Source organism: Pseudophryne corroboree, chromosome 7 (assembly GCF_028390025.1).
Source record: "Pseudophryne corroboree isolate aPseCor3 chromosome 7, aPseCor3.hap2, whole genome shotgun sequence".
In the NCBI taxonomy this organism is placed as follows: domain Eukaryota; kingdom Metazoa; phylum Chordata; class Amphibia; order Anura; family Myobatrachidae; genus Pseudophryne; species Pseudophryne corroboree.
Window position 1 is genome coordinate 486,999,043 of NC_086450.1, and position 18,322 is coordinate 487,017,364.

The following is an 18,322-nucleotide window of genomic DNA, read 5'->3' on the forward strand; positions in this document are numbered from 1 at the left end:
CAGCACCACTGCTCCTATCCTGCCCCCCGCTCTGCACCAATGCTCCCATCCTGCCCCCCTGCTACACAGCACTACTCCCATCCTATCTCCCTGCTATGCACCACTGCTCCCATCCTGCCCCCCTCCGCCTCAATGTACTGTGCGATGTGACCCGATGATGTCACACCATGCGAACGGCCGCCCACCTGCCCGTGTTCTCCTGCTGGGCCCACCAACTCCACTGATGAGGCTGAGAGACAGCGAAGGGCGGGCGCCTGAGAGGCACAGACAGAAGGGTGGGAGGCTCAGAGCCACAGAGGGAAGTGGGGAGAATGAGAGACAAAGTGAGGGGTATTGCGAGAGATTCAGATGGTAGTTGATGGCGTGGCTGAGAGACGACGCAGGGAGGAGATGATGGCGTGGCTGAGAGACGACGCAGGGAGGAGATGATGGCGTGGCTGAGAGACGACGCAGGGAGGAGATGATGGTGTGGCTGAGAGACGACGCAGGGAGGAGATGATGGTGTGGCTGAGAGACGACGCAGGGAGGAGATGATGGTGTGGCTGAGAGACGACGCAGAGAGGAGATGATGGTGTGGCTGAGAGACGACGCAGGGAGGAGATGATGGCAGAATGCCAGAGATAACTGTATTTTATCCTGTATAACACCCAGCTGTTATTCGTATCTGCGCTGTATACCCCATATTACTGTATGCAGAGAGGGGAGGGATTATGGGGGTGATTCCGAGTTGTTCGCTCGCTAGCTGCTTTTAGCAGCATTGCACACGCTAAGCCGTCGCCCTCTGGGAGTGTATCTTAGCTTAGCAGAATTGCAAATAGAAATTTCTTATCAGTTTCTGAGTAGCTCCAGACTTACTCCTACACTGCGATCAGTTCAGTCAGTTTCGTTCCTGGTTTGACGTCACACACACGCCCAGCGTCCGGCCAACCACTCCCCCGTTTCTCCAGACACTCCCGCGTTTTTGCCTGACACGCCTGCGTTTTTCCGCACACTCGCAGAAAACGGCCAGTTTTCGCCCAGCAACACCCATTTCCTGTCAATCACACTACGATCACTTCAACGATGAAAATTCTTCGTTCACCCGTGAGTAAATCTACTAAGTTTTGAGCAAATTTACTGAGCGATTAAGGCAAAAATGCGCATGCGCATGGTACGCAGTGCGCATGCGCATTTTTGCCTTAATCGCTCCGTTGCAAAAATCGGCAACGAGCGAACAACTCGGAATGACCACCTATGTGCAGCCGCTATTTGGGCTCACACCTCTCTCACCGGCTTTCTCTGCAGCACACTCTGGTATGTAGTAGCATTGCAGAGCTTTGCAGATATAGTGCTGGCAGCATTTTCCCGGTGACGCTTGCAGCACAGACGGAGAGGTAAGTATTTCTATTGGGTGCAGTGTGTGTGGTGAGGGACCCCTGATCCCAGGGGCCTGTGTCAGGGGCGATTTAACAGAGGAGGGGGCCCCTGTGCAGACCGCGGGTGGCCCACCTCCTCTCCCCATGCAGTGGCCTCCGTGCTTGTGTTGGAGTCTACTGTGCATGTGCAGGTCTATGGAAACATGGCACTCGCCGTGTTCCGGAGACTAATTTCAGTAATGGGCATGCCCAGCGGCCATTGTGGCTGTGATTTTTTTCCGCGTCTGCAGCGCCCGACGCTGGAAAGGTAAGCATTAAAATATGGGTGCAATGTGTGTAGGGTGGGCCCCCCTGGACATTGCACGCCAATGTTCTGCGTACACCACACCCCCTACACCCACTATAGATACGCGCATAGCTCTGGTACCACTAGAATGTAATTACACATTTCATGGGGTCGTTATAGATGCTTTGTGAAGTCTTTAATTACTGTAGGAGATTTCTTCCAGAACTTCTGATTGGCCCAAATCTTCGCGGTAATCACTGTCTCTATTGTAGTACACATCTTTTCTTTCGCTTTTTGTGATGTGTTTGAGCATCTTCTTCTTCTCTCCGGAATTCAGCATCCTGAATCTCTTTCATTCTTCGATTCTCTTCCCTTTGCTTTCGTATTTCTTCTTTGTGCATTTTCTCTTCCTTCCTCGCTCTCTTCTCTAACGCCTCTTGTTCTGCTGTCAGTTTACGTTCCCGTTCTTCTCGCTCCCGTTTTTTCTGCTCCTCTATATTCAGTCTCTGGATCTCTGCTTCCCTTGCTTGGACAAAATTCAGTACAAATTTTTTCCTGTCCTTCATCTCTCTCACTGGATCCCGCGGCTGTGCGGCACGAAATTGAACATCTTTAATAACTTCACATAAGAACTTTAGGACTTCCTCGTGCCTTCCTCTTAATTTCCGTGTATCGTTTTCAGTGTAATTTTCGAACGCAAAGATCCTATCAACGCCCATGTTCCTGAATGTCATTTCTGTGCCAGTCAGATTCCCGCTTGTCTTGTGGGTGAGAACAACAATGGGATATACACCTGAAATGACACGTACATGCCACTGACTTATCATCATGTGATACATAACATATATTGTATTATATAATGTATGTATTATATAAGTACTGCATTGTGACATGGTGGATAGTATGAGACTTTTGCATGCCCGCCGCCTGTTATCATTGGCTTCCTCTGGTGCTCTACTCCCTATATCATAAAAGACACAATAATCCATTGTGTGATTGTGTGGTGGAGAATATAGATAATTTAGATGATTAAACATTCTCTGCAAGGATCGCTGTAATATAGTAGTAAAAATAAACAGTAATTATATTGGCTATATACTGTTACCTCCTCCATATCTGATGTGTTTTCACCTCATTCACCCTACTGGGGCAGTGGCAAATGCAGGATTTGCATGGGGGGGTTTTCAGAACTGGGTGGAGCCAAGCACGGGCGTGGGGACTGAAGTAACCCAGTATATGCTGGGTCCGTAAAACTAGTGTGTCTGTGTGTGTATATATATATGTATATATATATGGAAAACAAAAGGTGAGAATAGGCGCCTCCTAGTGTAATATTATATATATAATGTGACCATCACCCTTGATATCACCCTGTAGAGTGGAACTGTACCGTGTATGGTGGAATTCCAACCACCTTTAGAATAGCATAAAGTCACAATTTGAGCGGCGTCATCAGTGATCTCAATGATCTCCTGTTAATCTTCCTTCATCTTCGCACGCCTCTACCTCAGTGCGAGTCAGAGGCGTGCGAGTCAGAGCGCCGGTTACGGGTGAGGAGGCTACCGTCCACAGAGCTCAGCAGAGGCAGGAGGCGCACATAGCTCGCTTACAGGCCGTCGGGGACAGACTGTTCCGGAATATCTGCGGGTAACAAGATGAAGGAAGATTAACAGGAGATCATTGAGATCACTGATGACGCCGCTCAAATTGTGACTTTATGCTATTCTAAAGGTGGTTGGAATTCCACCATACACGGTACAGTTCCACTCTACAGGGTGATATCAAGGGTGATGGTCACATTATATATATAATATTACACTAGGAGGCGCCTATTCTCACCTTTTGTTTTCCAGATTTACTATTGGTGGGCTTGAACAGCCAACCACTGGAGAAAAGGGCTGCCACCCCACGAAATATAATACTGGGGGAGTATATTCTAGATATAAGAAAATTGACCATAGGAAAAAAGGATAAGTCATCCTAAGAAGGGTTTAGCGCCATTTACCACCACCAACTTTCTACATGTATATATATATATCTACACATATATATATATATATATATATATATATATATACATACACCTATATATATATATATATATATATATATACACACACCTACATAAACACATATACACATAGCATATTAAACATGCATATATATATATATATATATATATATATATACATACATACAGTACACGTATATGTACGCATGTATATATCATATGTGTGTGTGTTTATATGTATGTACATGGATATACATGTACTATAATTAAAATAAAGTAAACTTTTATTAAGCACTTACAAGTGCCACCAGGAAGACAGCAGGCTACAGAGGACACTAGACAGCCATTAATAATACTCATGCAGCAAAAATTATATATATATATATATATATATATATATATATAAATAATAAGAATTTACTTACCGATAATTCTATTTCTCGGAGTCCGTAGTGGATGCTGGGGTTCCTGAAAGGACCATGGGGAATAGCGGCTCCGCAGGAGACAGGGCACAAAAAAGTAAAGCTTTACTAGGTCAGGTGGTGTGCACTGGCTCCTCCCCCTATGACCCTCCTCCAGACTCCAGTTAGGTACTGTGCCCGGACGAGCATACACAATAAGGGAGGCATTTTGAATCCCGGGTAAGACTCATACCAGCCACACCAATCACACCGTACAACTTGTGATCTAAACCCAGTTAACAGTATGACAACAGAAAGGGCCTCTTAAAGATGGCTCCTTAACAATAACCCGAATTAGTTAACAATAACTATGTACAAGTATTGCAGATAATCCGCACTTGGGATGGGCGCCCAGCATCCACTACGGACTCCGAGAAATAGAATTATCGGTAAGTAAATTCTTATTTTCTCTATCGTCCTAAGTGGATGCTGGGGTTCCTGAAAGGACCATGGGGATTATACCAAAGCTCCCAAACGGGCGGGAGAGTGCGGATGACTCTGCAGCACCGAATGAGAGAACTCCAGGTCCTCCTTTGCCAGGGTATCAAATTTGTAAAATTTTACAAACGTGTTCTCCCCCGACCACGTAGCTGCTCGGCAGAGTTGTAATGCCGAGACCCCTCGGGCAGCCGCCCAAGATGAGCCCACCCTCCTTGTGGAGTGGGCTTTTACAGTTTTAGGCTGTGGCAGGCCTGCCACAGAATGTGCAAGTTGAATTGTGTTACAAATCCAACGAGCAATCGACTGCTTAGAAGCAGGTGCGCCCAACTTGTTGGGTGCATACAATATAAACAGCGAGTCAGATTTTCTGACTCCAGCCGTCCTTGCAATGTATATTTTTAAGGCTCTGACAACGTCCAACAACTTGGAGTCCTCCAAGTCGCTAGTGGCCGCAGGCACCACAATAGGTTGGTTCAGATGAAATGCTGATACCACTTTAGGGAGAAAATGCGGACGAGTCCGCAGTTCTGCCCTATCCGAATGGAAGATTAGATAAGGACTTTTATAAGATAAAGCCGCCAATTTAGATACTCTCCTGGCAGAGGCCAGGGCTAGTAACATAGTCACTTTCAATGTGAGATATTTCAAATCCACCTTTTTCAATGGTTCAAACCAATGGGATTTGAGGAAATCTAAAACTACATTTAGATCCCACGGTGCCACCGGAGGCACCACAGGAGGCTGTATATGCAGTACTCCCTTGACAAAAGTCTGGACCTCAGGGACAGAGGCCAATTCTTTTTGGAAGAATATTGACAGGGCCGAAATTTGAACCTTAATGGATCCCAATTTGAGACCCATAGATAATCCTGATTGCAGGAAATGTAGGAAACGACCCAGTTGGAATTCCTCCGTCGGAACCCTCCGATCCTCGCACCACGCTACATATTTTCGCCAAATGCGGTGATAATGTTTCACGGTGACTTCCTTCCGTGCCTTAATCAAGGTAGGAATGACTTCTTCTGGAATGCCTTTCCCTTTTAGGATCTGGCGTTCAACCGCCATGCCGTCAAACGCAGCCGCGGTAAGTCTTGAAAAAGACAGGGACCCTGCTGTAGCAGGTCCCTTCTCAGAGGTAGAGGCCACGGTTCGTCCGTGAGCATCTCTTGAAGTTCCGGATACCAAGTCCTTCTCGGCCAATCCGGAACCACTAGTATTGTTCTTACTCTTCTTTGCCGTATGATCTTCAATACCTTTGGTATGAGCGGCAGAGGAGGAAACACATACACTGACTGGTACACCCAAGGAGTTACCAGTGCGTCCACAGCTATTGCCTGTGGATCTCTTGACCTGGCGCAATATTTGTCCAGTTTCTTGTTGAGGCGAGACGCCATCATGTCTACAATTGGTCTTTCCCAACGGTCTATTAACATGTTGAAGACTTCTGGATGTAGACCCCACTCTCCCGGATGAAGATCGTGTCTGCTGAGGAAGTCTGCTTCCCAGTTGTCCACGCCCGGGATGAACACTGCTGACAGTGCTATCACGTGATTCTCCGCCCAGCGAAGAATCTTGGCAGCTTCTGCCATTGCACTCCTGCTTCTTGTGCCGCCCTGCCTGTTTACATGGGCGACCGCCGTGATGTTGTCCGACTGAATCAACACCGGCTTTCCTTGCAGGAGAAGTTCCGCCTGGCTTAGAGCATTGTAGATTGCTCTTAGTTCCAGAATGTTTATGTGAAGAGACTTTTCCAGACTCGTCCATACTCCCTGGAAGTTTCTTCCTTGTGTGACTGCTCCCCAGCCTCTCAGGCTGGCGTCCGTGGTCACCAGGATCCAATCCTGAATGCCGAATCTGCGGCCTTCTAATAGGTGAGCCTTCTGCAACCACCACAGAAGTGACACCCTTGTCTTTGGTGACAGGGTTATTCGCAGGTGCATCTGCAGATGCGACCCTGACCATTTGTCCAACAGATCCCTTTGGAATATTCTTGCATGGAATCTGCCGAATGGAATTGCTTCGTAAGAAGCCACCATTTTTCCCAGGACTCTTGTGCATTGATGTACTGACACTTTTCCTGGTTTTAGGAGGTTCCTGACCAGATCGGATAACTCCTTGGCTTTTTCCTCTGGAAGGAAAACCTTTTTCTGAACCGTGTCCAGAATCATTCCTAGGAACAGCAGACGAGTTGTCGGGATTAAATGGGATTTTGGAATATTCAGAATCCACCCGTGTTGTCTTAGCACCTCTTGAGATAGTGCTAAAGCTGTCTCCAGCTGTTCTCTGGACCTTGCCCTTATTAGGAGATCGTCCAAGTATGGGATAACTAATACGCCTTTTCTTCGAAGAAGAATCATCATCTCGGCCATTACCTTGGTAAAGACCCGAGGCGCCGTGGACAATCCGAACGGCAGCGTCTGAAACTGATAGTGACAGTTTTGAACAATGAACCTGAGGTACCCCTGGTGTGCGGGGTAAATCGGAACGTGTAGATACGCATCCTTGATGTCCAAGGATACCATAAAGTCCCCTTCTTCCAGGTTCGCTATCACTGCTCTGAGTGACTCCATCTTGAACTTGAACTTTTTTATGTAGAGGTTCAAGGACTTCAGATTTAGAATAGGCCTTACCGAGCCATCCGGCTTCGGTACCACAAATAGAGTGGAATAATACCCCTTTCCTTGTTGTAATAGGGGTACTTTGACTATCACCTGCTGAGCGTACAGCTTGTGAATGGCTTCCAACACCCTCTCCCTTTCGGAAGAGACGGTTGGTAAGGCAGACTTCAGGAAACGATGAGGAGGATCCGTCTCTAATTCCAACCTGTACCCCTGAGATATTATCTGCAGGATCCAGGGGTCTACCTGCGAGTGAGCCCACTGCGCGCTGTAATTTTTGAGACGGCCCCCCACTGTCCCCGAGTCCGCTTGAGAGGCCCCAGCGTCATGCTGAGGTTTTTGCAGGAGCCGGGGAGGGCTTCTGTTCCTGGGAAGGAGCTGCCTGTTGGTGTCTCTTCCCTCTTCCTCTGCCTCGTGGCAGGTACGACAAGCCCTTTGCTCTCTTATTTTTGTAGGAGCGAAAAGGCTGCGGTTGAAAGGTCGGTGCCTTTCTCTGTTGGGGAGTGACTTGAGGTAAAAAAGTGGATTTCCCGGCAGTAGCCGTGGCCACCAAGTCTGATAGACCAACTCCAAATAACTCCTCCCCTTTATACGGCAAAACCTCCATGTGACGTTTTGAATCCGCATCGCCTGTCCACTGTCGTGTCCATAAGGCTCTTCTGGCTGAAATGGACATAGCACTCACCCGAGATGCCAGTGTGCAAATATCCCTCTGTGCATCACGCATATAGATAAATGCATCCTTTATTTGTTCTAACGACAGTAAAACATTGTCCCTATCTAGGGTATCAATATTTTCAATCAGGGATTCTGACCAAACTACTCCAGCACTGCACATCCAGGCAGTTGCTATAGCTGGTCGTAGTATAACACCTGCATGTGTGTATATATTCTTTTGAATAACTTCCATCTTTCTATCTGATGGATCCTTAAGTGCGGCCGTCTCAGGAGAGGGTAACGCCACTTGTTTGGATAAGCGTGTGAGCGCCTTGTCCACCTTAGGGGGTGTTTCCCAGCGCGCCCTAACCTCTGGCGGGAAAGGGTATAATGCCAATAACTTTTTTGAAATTATCAACTTTTTATCAGGAGCAACCCACGCTTCATCACACACGTCATTTAATTCTTCTGATTCAGGAAAAACTGTTTGTAGTTTTTTCACACCATACATAATACCCTGTTTTACGGTATCTGTAGTATCAGCTAAATGTAACGTCTCCTTCATTGCCAAAATCATATAACGTGTGGCCCTACTGGAAAATACGTTTGAATTTCTACCGTCGTCACTGGAATCAGTGCCCGTGTCTGGGTCTGTGTCGACCGACTGAGGCAAAGGGCGTTTTACAGCCCCTGACGGTGTTTGAGGCGCCTGGACAGGCATTAATTGATTGTCCGGCCGCCTCATGTCCTCAACTGACTGTTTAAGGGAAGATAAACCATCACGTAATTCCACAAATAAAGGCATCCATTCTGGTGTCGACCCCCTGGGGGGTGACATCTGCATATTTGGCAATTGCTCCGCCTCCACACCAATATCGTCCTCATACATGTCGACACCACGTACCGACACACACCGCAAACTCACAGGGAATGCTCTAATGAAGACAGGACCCACTAGCCCTTTTGGGGAGACAGAGGGAGAGTCTGCCAGCACACACCACAAAGCGCTATATATACAAGGGATATCCTTATATTAAGTGCTCCCTTATAGCTGCTTTAATATATATATATATAGCCATTAATGTGCCCCCCCTCTCTGTTTTACCCTGTTTCTGTAGTGCAGTGCAGGGGAGAGACCTGGGAGCCGTTCTGACCAGCGGAGCTGTGACAGAAAATGGCGCCGTGTGCTGAGGAGATAGGCCCCGCCCCTTTTTCGGCGGGTTCTTCTCCCGCTATTTTTCCAGTCAGGCAGGGGTTAAATATCTCCATATAGCCCCTATGGGCTATATGTGAGGTATTTTTAGCCTTGTATAAGGTTTATATTTGCCTCTCAGAGCGCCCCCCCCCAGCGCTCTGCACCCTCAGTGACTGCCCAGTGAAGTGTGCTGAGAGGAAAATGGCGCACAGCTGCAGTGCTGTGCGCTACCTTATGAAGACTGAGGAGTCTTCAGCCGCCGGTTTCCGGACCTCTTCACGCTTCAGCATCTGCAAGGGGGTCGGCGGCGCGGCTCCGGGACCGGACTCCACGGCTGGGCCTGTGTTCGATCCCTCTGGAGCTAATGGTGTCCAGTAGCCAAGCAGCAAATCCACTCTGCATGCAGGTGAGTTTACTACTTTCCCCCTAAGTCCCACGTTGCAGTGATCCTGTTGCCAGCAGGACTCACTGTAAAGAAAAAAACCTAAACTAAACTTTCTCTAAGCAGCTCTTTAGGAGAGCCACCTAGATTGCACCCTTCTCGTTCGGGCACAAAATCTAACTGGAGTCTGGAGGAGGGTCATAGGGGGAGGAGCCAGTGCACACCACCTGACCTAGTAAAGCTTTACTTTTTTGTGCCCTGTCTCCTGCGGAGCCGCTATTCCCCATGGTCCTTTCAGGAACCCCAGCATCCACTTAGGACGATAGAGAAATATAAATATTTATTTATTTTTTTGGTGGAGGGGTTTCTGGGTGCTCGGAAACCCCCCCCTGCGTGCACCACAGTGGGGTCCTCCACATATTCATTGCCTCTGGGAGACACTACCACTCTTAATCCTGCCCTGACCCCTGCTATTACGGGCTAGCTGAACAACTAGGCACCTAAGAAGATATCAAGCTCTCCATCTTTCATCACGGTCATCAAATAGGTGACAGCCTCAACAGTGCCGTTTCTTGCGGCGGGCGAGCCGTGCAACCGCACGGGGCGCCTGCCGCGGCACTTCTTCAGCACTTTGAAACCCCTTTCCCTCTCCTCCCAAGTGCCCAGCTCGGGGGGCGGGGTTTCGCGGAATGACGCGTTTGCATCGTGACGTCATGACGCAATTGCGTCATTCCGCAAAACCCCGCCCCCCGAGCTGGGCACTTGGGAGGAGGGAGAAGGGCGAGCCGCACAGACGAGGGAGAGGCGGCTGAAGAGCGGCGAGAACCGCTCTTAAATGTAAGTCAGCCCCTCTCCCTCTCTCTCCCTCCCCCCCCCCACCACCTGCTTTAATGTGTAAAATGGGGACACCTGTCTACCTTAATGTGTAAAATGGGGACACTTGCCTGCCGTAATATGTAAAATGGGGACTCTTGCCTTGCGTATTGTGTAAAATGGGGACACCTGTCTGCCGTACTGTGTAAAATGGGGGCACGTGCCTGCCGCAATGTGTAAAATGGGGACACCTGTCTGCCGCAAAGTGTAAAATGGGGACACTTGCATTGCGTATTGTGTAAAATGGGGACACCTGTCTGCCGCAATGTGTAAAATGAGGACACTTGCCTGTCGTACTGTGTAAAATGGGGACTCTTGCCTGCCGCAATGTGTAAAATGGGGACACTTTTTTCTGCCGCAATGTGTAAAATGGGGACACTTTTTCCTGTTGCAATGTGTAAAATGGGGGCACGTGTCTGCCGCAATGTGTAAAATGGGGACACTTGCCTACGTGCTGTGTAAAATGAGGCAGCGTGCCTGCTGTAATGTGTAAAATAAGGACTTTTTTTTTTTATCCTGTGGTGGCCATGTTGATGAGATCAGATGAGGCCACGCCCATCTTAACAAAGCCACGCCCATCGTAACGAGGTCACGCCCCTTTGCCAGGACCGCATGTGCACTGCAGGGGAGGCAGATGTAACATGTGCAGAGAGAGTTAGATTTGGGTGGGTTATTTTGTTTCTGTGCAGGGTAAATACTGGCTGCTTTATTTTTACACTGCAAATTAGATTTCAGTGTGAACACACCCCACCCAAATCTAACTCTCTCTGCACATGTTATATCTGCCTCCCCTGCAGTGCACATGGTTTTGCCCAACTGCTAAAAGATTTCCTGCTGCGATCAACTTGGAATTACCCCCCCCCCCCCCCGTGTATAATATCTGCTTGCAGACATTGGGGTAAATTTACCAAGGTGGGAGTTTATTTAGAACTGGTAACACTTATCTAATAGATAACATGATTGGTTGCTGTGGGCAACATCACTAGTTCTAAAAAGAAACTCCCACCGTAGTAAATTTACCCCATTGAGAGAACCTCAGTAGAGGTTGGCTTTAGACCCTTGATCACTCTCCCAAAATATTTTTTATATAATGTATGCTATTGGCATTTGCCTACTATGTCTATAATTGTTATACATCCCAACGACGGCACGTTTTCTTATTAGATTGTACTGTTTATTTAATTGGCACATAGGACCAGTTCTATATGTTTTCACTCTGCTACATGATATCTATACACTGTTTCAAGTTTACATAGATGGATATATTTCATATTGAGGTATAAGTAGAGGCCTTGGTGTTCGGGGTGTTGGCTGACCCCACCTTTTTAGCTCCTTTCAGATCCTAGGATAGCTTACGCTATATAAGGGGGTCATGGCTGCATAAATGTTGCTGCTATGGAGGGTAGAACACACAGAACATATAAAACATGTGGAACATGTAGAACACACAGAACATATAAAACATGTGTAACATGTAGAACACACAGAACATATAAAACATGTGGAACATGTAGAACACACAGAACATATAAAACATGTGGAACATGTAGAACACACAGAACATATAAAACTTGTGGAACATGTAGAACACACAGAACATATAAAACATGTGGAACACATAGAACACACAGAACATATAAAACATGTGGAACACATAGAACACACAGAACATATAAAACATGTGGAACACATAGAACACACAGAACATATAAAAGATGTGGAACATGTAGAACACACAGAACATATAAAACATGTGGAACACGTAGAACACACAGAACATATAAAACATGTGGAACATGTAGAACACACAGAACATATAAAACATGTGGAACACATAGAACACACAGAACATATAAAACATGTGGAACACATAGAACACACAGAACATATAAAACATGTGGAACACATAGAACACACAGAACATATAAAACATGTGGAACATGTAGAACACACAGAACATATAAAACATGTGGAACATGTAGAACACACAGAACATATAAAACATGTGGAACATGTAGAACACACAGAACATATAAAACATGTGGAACACATAGAACACACAGAACATATAAAACATGTGGAACACATAGAACACACAGAACATATAAAACATGTGGAACACATAGAACACACAGAACATATAAAACATGTGGAACATGTAGAACACACAGAACATATAAAACATGTGGAACACATAGAACACACAGAACATATAAAACATGTGGAACATGTAGAACACACAGAACATATAAGACATGTGGAACATGTAGAACACACAGAACATATAAAACATGTGGAACATGTAGAACACACAGAACATATAAAACATGTAGAACACACAGAACATATAAAACATCTGGAACATGTAGAACACACAGAACATATAAAACATGTGGAACATGTAGAACACACAGAACATATAAAACATGTGGAACATGTAGAACACACAGAACATATAAAACATATGGAACATGTAGAACACACAGAACATATAAAACATATGGAACATGTAGAACACACAGAACATATAAAACATGTGGAACACATAGAACACACAGAACATATAAAACATGTGGAACATGTAGAACACACAGAACATATAAAACATGTGGAACACGTAGAGCACACAGAACATATAAAACATGTGGAACACGTAGAACACACAGAACATATAAAACATGTGGAACATGTAGAACACACAGAACATATAAAACATATGGAACATGTAGAACACACAGAACATATAAAACATGTGGAACACATAGAACACACAGAACATATAAAACATGTGGAACACATAGAACACACAGAACATATAAAACATGTGGAACACATAGAACACACAGAACATATAAAACATGTGGAACACGTAGAACACACAGAACATATAAAACATGTGGAACATGTAGAACACACAGAACATATAAAACATGTGGAACATGTAGAACACACAGAACATATAAAACATGTGGAACATGTAGAACACACAGAACATATAAAACATGTGGAACATGTAGAACACACAGAACATATAAAACTTGTGGAACATGTAGAACACACAGAACATATAAAACATATGGAACACATAGAACACACAGAACATATAAAACATGTGGAACACATAGAACACACAGAACATATAAAACATGTGGAACATGTAGAACACACAGAACATATAAAACATGTGGAACACGTAGAACACACAAAACATATAAAACATCTGGAACACGTAGAACACACAGAACATATAAAACATGTGGAACACGTAGAACACACAGAACATATAAAACATGTGGAACATGTAGAACACACAGAACATATAAAACATGTGGAACACGTAGAGCACACAGAACATATAAAACATCTGGAACACGTAGAACACACAGAACATATAAAACATGTAGAACACACAGAACATATAAAACATGTGGAACACGTAGAACACACAGAACATATAACACATGTGGAACATGTAGAACACACAGATCATATAAAACATGTGGAACACGTAGAACACACAGAACATATAAAACATCTGGAACACGTAGAACACACAGAACATATAAAACAAGTGGAACATGTAGAACACACAGAACATATAAAACATGTGGAACACGTAGAGCACACAGAACATATAAAACATGTGGAACACGTAGAACACACAGAACATATAAAACATGTGGAACATGTAGAACACACAGAACATATAAAACATCTGGAACACGTAGAACACACAGAACATATAAAACATGTGGAACATGTAGAACACACAGAACATATAAAACATGTGGAACACATAGAACACACAGAACATATAAAACATGTGGAACACGTAGAACACACAGAACATATAAAACAAGTGGAACATGTAGAACACACAGAACATATAAAACATGTGGAACACGTAGAGCACACAGAACATATAATACGTGGAACACACAGAATATATAAAACATGTAGAACACACAGAACATATAAAACATGTGGAACATGTATAACACACAGAACGTATAGAACATGTGGGACATGTAGAACACACATAACATATAAAACATGTAGAACATGTAGAACACACAGAACATATAACACATGTAGAACACACAGAACATATAACACATCTGGAACATGTAGAACACACAGAACATATAAAACATGTGGAACATGTAGAACACACAGAACATATAAAACATATAGAACACACAGAACATATAAAATATGTGGAACATGTAGAACACACAGAACATATAAAACATGTGGAACATGTAGAACACACAAAACATATTAAAAAAAAATGTGGACATGTAGAGTAAGTACTGGTTTCAGTTGCGTGTGGCTAACAAATACTGCACAGATTTATTATTGTATGGGGGGGGGTTGTTGGCATGCACACCCTAAATCTAAACATAATAAGAAGTGCTAACATGCTAGGACTTATACTGCCACATGCAGAAAATAAAATGCATGTGCACACTAAGTGCTAAGAACACTGCTAATCAGGACAATATAATAAATTCTGCAAATTAACATGGAGCAAAATTTAGGTTCTTAGCATAAGTTTGGCCACAAATATGGGTCCACCTACCACGGTCAGGTGACCTCATCAGGTGGGTCACTAACATTCCTACGGTTCATGTCCAGAGTTTGCAACTCCCCCCACCACACACTAAGCCAGCACAACCCAACCGCCAGCGCCATAACTAGGTGTGTGCAGAAGAGGCATTGCCCACAGCACGCACCTAGTTAGAGCGCATATTTCCCCCAGAGCCAGCTGTCAGAAAAGGGCTCCTGCCACCCGTCGGAGATCGGATCTCTAACTCGATCCGATCCGCGGCAGTGAAATGCGCTGCATTGCCCTTCCCTCCCCACTGACAGCCTGGCCCCGCCGTCATGCTCTTTGCAGCCGTTGGCGCTGCAGAGCATGCTGAGTGATGTCTCATCCTCCCAATGGGAAGAAGTCCTGCTCCAGCCTGTGGCTCAGTGACTGGCTGAGCACGCAGGCTGGAAGGAGGAATTCCCTGGCAACGTGTGGAGTCTGTGCTGGACGGTGCTCTGTGAGTAGTGATTGTGTGTGTGTGTGTGTGTGTGTGTATATATATATATATATATATAATGTGTGTGTGTGTATATATATATATATATATATATATATAGTGTATGTATGTATGTGTGTGTGTGTGTGTGTGTGTGTGTGTGTGTGTGTGTGTGTGTATATATATATATATATATATGTATGTGTATGGGATCAGGTCAGGATCCCAGCAGTCGAAATCCCGATGCCGGAATCCCGACACTGTTTTGAACATATGCTGTAATGTGTAAAAAGGGCACGCTGTCTGACGCAATGTGTAAAAAGGGGACGCTGTCTGACGTAATGTGTAAAAAGGGGACGCTGTCTGCCGTAATGTGTAAAAAGGGGACACTGTCTGCTGTAATGTGTAAAAAGGGGACGCTGTCTGCCGTAATGTGTAAAAAGGGGGATGTTGCCTGCCATAATGTGCAAAAAGGGGGTCGCTGTCTGCCGTAATGTGTAAAAAGGGGGATGCTGTCTGCCGTAATGTGTAAAAAGGGGACACTGTCTGCCGTTATGTGTAAAAAGGGGGACACTGTCTGCCGTAATGTGTAAAAGGTGGACGCTGTCTGCCGTAATGTGTAAAAAGGGAAATTTGTCCGCCGTAAGGTGTAAAAGGGGCTCTACCTGGTTACTGTGCGGCGTATTTGAATAATGGAGACTACTGTGCACTGTTATATGAATTGGTATTATTTTGGGCCACACCCCTTCTCCATGAAGTCACGCCCCTATATTTTTGGCGCACGACAATGGCGCGCACTGCGTCTGTTTTTGTTTGGCGGGGGGGGGGGGGGTGTCTCCAATGCCGTTCCTGGCAGCCAGCGCTTAAATGTCTAGTTACGGCACTGCCAACCACTACAAGGCTTCACTATAGTAAGAAATCATTTTAAGGCTAAAAAGTGTCATAATACACGTTACAATAATAATTACCACGAAGCAGCCTGGCCACACCGACCATACATACTGTATCCGATTCTGGACACATACCACCCAAATCTAACCCTGTGTATTATCTTAGCTGACAACAGAGGCGGATTGGCCATAGGGTCTACAGGGAAGATTCCCGGTGGGCCAACGCACCCGTGGGGCCTGTTTTGTTTGAGGACATGTGGTCCTATTTATAGACATAATGAATAAGATGCCAAACAATTTGCATATATGAAAATGACTTTGCCACTTAGCCTGTGATTGCAGATGATCTAGTGTACGCTCTGTCTGCCTGCTTGGCTGACATATAAGATTGAGTGAATAGTGATTGGGATACGGTTGGTGTAATAAGCAAGAAAATATCTTTCTAAAGAATAATATAGTTTCCTAAATTCTGAAGGTGTATCATTATATAATGTGCTCATAACATTTACTTTTATTTCTTTTTAACTCCTCCCTTGATGCTGGACATGCCCACTATCTGGGAAGTCTTGGGGGAAGGGTGCTGCTGCCGTGCCCATGGCTAGACCTTACACCTCTGGTGCTGCCCATGTGGGGCCACTAGTACAAATTTATCCAGGGCCGCTTTTTGTTCCCAATCCACCCCTGGCTGACAACATGGAGAGAGGATAGAGTTATTTTGAATGGTCAAGTTGGTTTTCTGGAGGATAAAATCTAGAACTTGATGATAAATATTTCCCAATCTAAACAGCGTCAGACAATAGACATTTACCTGTCAGCTCCATGGCAGTTCTTATCACACATTGTAACTCGTCTCTTTCCTGAGGAGCAATTGATCTCCTTACACTAAACAAGAGCAATGAGAAGAAATCATTTTACATTGCAAAATAAACCATCCAATAATCTAACCACACAACTAAAACGGAGATAGAGGCTTGGCTTTCAATATGTATTACAGTATCAGTGTGTATATACAGTACCGTAGTACATTACAGAGAATAAATACCATGAATAGTAACGTAGTAATGTTACTGTCAGTAGCGGATCTTGCCACGGGCAAGCAGGACTTTTGCCCAGGGCGCCGCACCATGGCAAGATCCGCTGCTGCTGTGCCCCCTGCTGCCGCTGACCCCCGCTGTAAAGAGGACCCTCCGCTGTGGAGAGGACCTTTACTGTGCGGTGCGCGATGACGTCATCGCGCACCGCACAGCAAAGGTCCTCTCCATGAAGGGAACTAGACGCATAGCGACTAGTTTCCCTTCGTGGAGAGGACCTTTGCTGTGCGGTGCACGATGACGTAATTGCGCACTGCACATCATTTCAGCGGCACTACTACTGTACAGGGGGCGTAACTGACCACGCCCCCTGTATGAAGCCATGCCCCTATTGGCCGCCCAGGGCGCTAGAAGCCCAAGAACCGGCCCTGGCTACTGTATTTGGTGGTCCCGCAGCCAGCGGCGCCCCCCCTCAATGGCCGGACCGCTCCCCCTAAACGGCAGCTAAACGCCGCAGTTCATCCCCCTCCCCTCCCGCCAAGCAACCGCCTCTGTGTCAGAAGCGATCGCTAGGCAACGATGACTGCCATGCGCCGGCGCACTGTGGCGCCGGCTCATGCGCAGTTCCGACAAGGGTAGCACGGCTGCGAAGAAGTGCAGCGTGCGATCGGGTCGGAATAAGCCCCCGTGTTGCAATATTGTAGAACGTGCAATAAATTAAATATCCACTCTTATTAATTGTCTGTTTATTACTGGGAAATACTCATTAGCCTGTTCTGTTTCTACCAGAGGCGGATTGGCCATAGGGTCTACAGGGAAGATTCCCGGTGGGCCGCCGCACCCGTGGGGCCTGTTTTGTTTGAGGACATGTGGTCCTTTTTATAGACATAATGAATAAAATGCAAAAAATTTGCATATATAAAAATTACTGCCACTTAGCCTGTGATTGCAGATGATCTAGTGTATGCTCTGTCTGCCTGCTTGGCTGACATATAAGATTGAGTGAATAGTGATTGGGATACGGTTGGTGTAATAAGCAAGAAAATATATATTTCTAAAGAATGATATAGTTTCCTAAATTCTGAAGGTGTA

General features: G+C 45.4%; 1 protein-coding gene across 4 annotated transcripts in view; it reads right to left on the reverse strand.

Annotated features, from left to right (window-relative positions):
• Positions 1-1,222: 1,222 nt before the first annotated feature.
• Positions 1,223-18,322, reverse strand: part of LOC134943904 (uncharacterized) — a 32,325-nt gene continuing 15,225 nt past the window's right edge. For all 4 annotated transcript variants that reach the window (XM_063932471.1, XM_063932470.1, XM_063932468.1 and 1 more), the window contains exons 4-5: positions 17,008-17,081; positions 1,223-2,434 (exon numbers count right to left, since the gene is read on the reverse strand). In XM_063932471.1, coding sequence (XP_063788541.1) covers positions 1,905-2,434; positions 17,008-17,081 — 604 coding nt within the window. In that variant the 3' untranslated portion in view covers positions 1,223-1,904. The remainder of the gene's footprint in view (positions 2,435-17,007; positions 17,082-18,322) is intronic.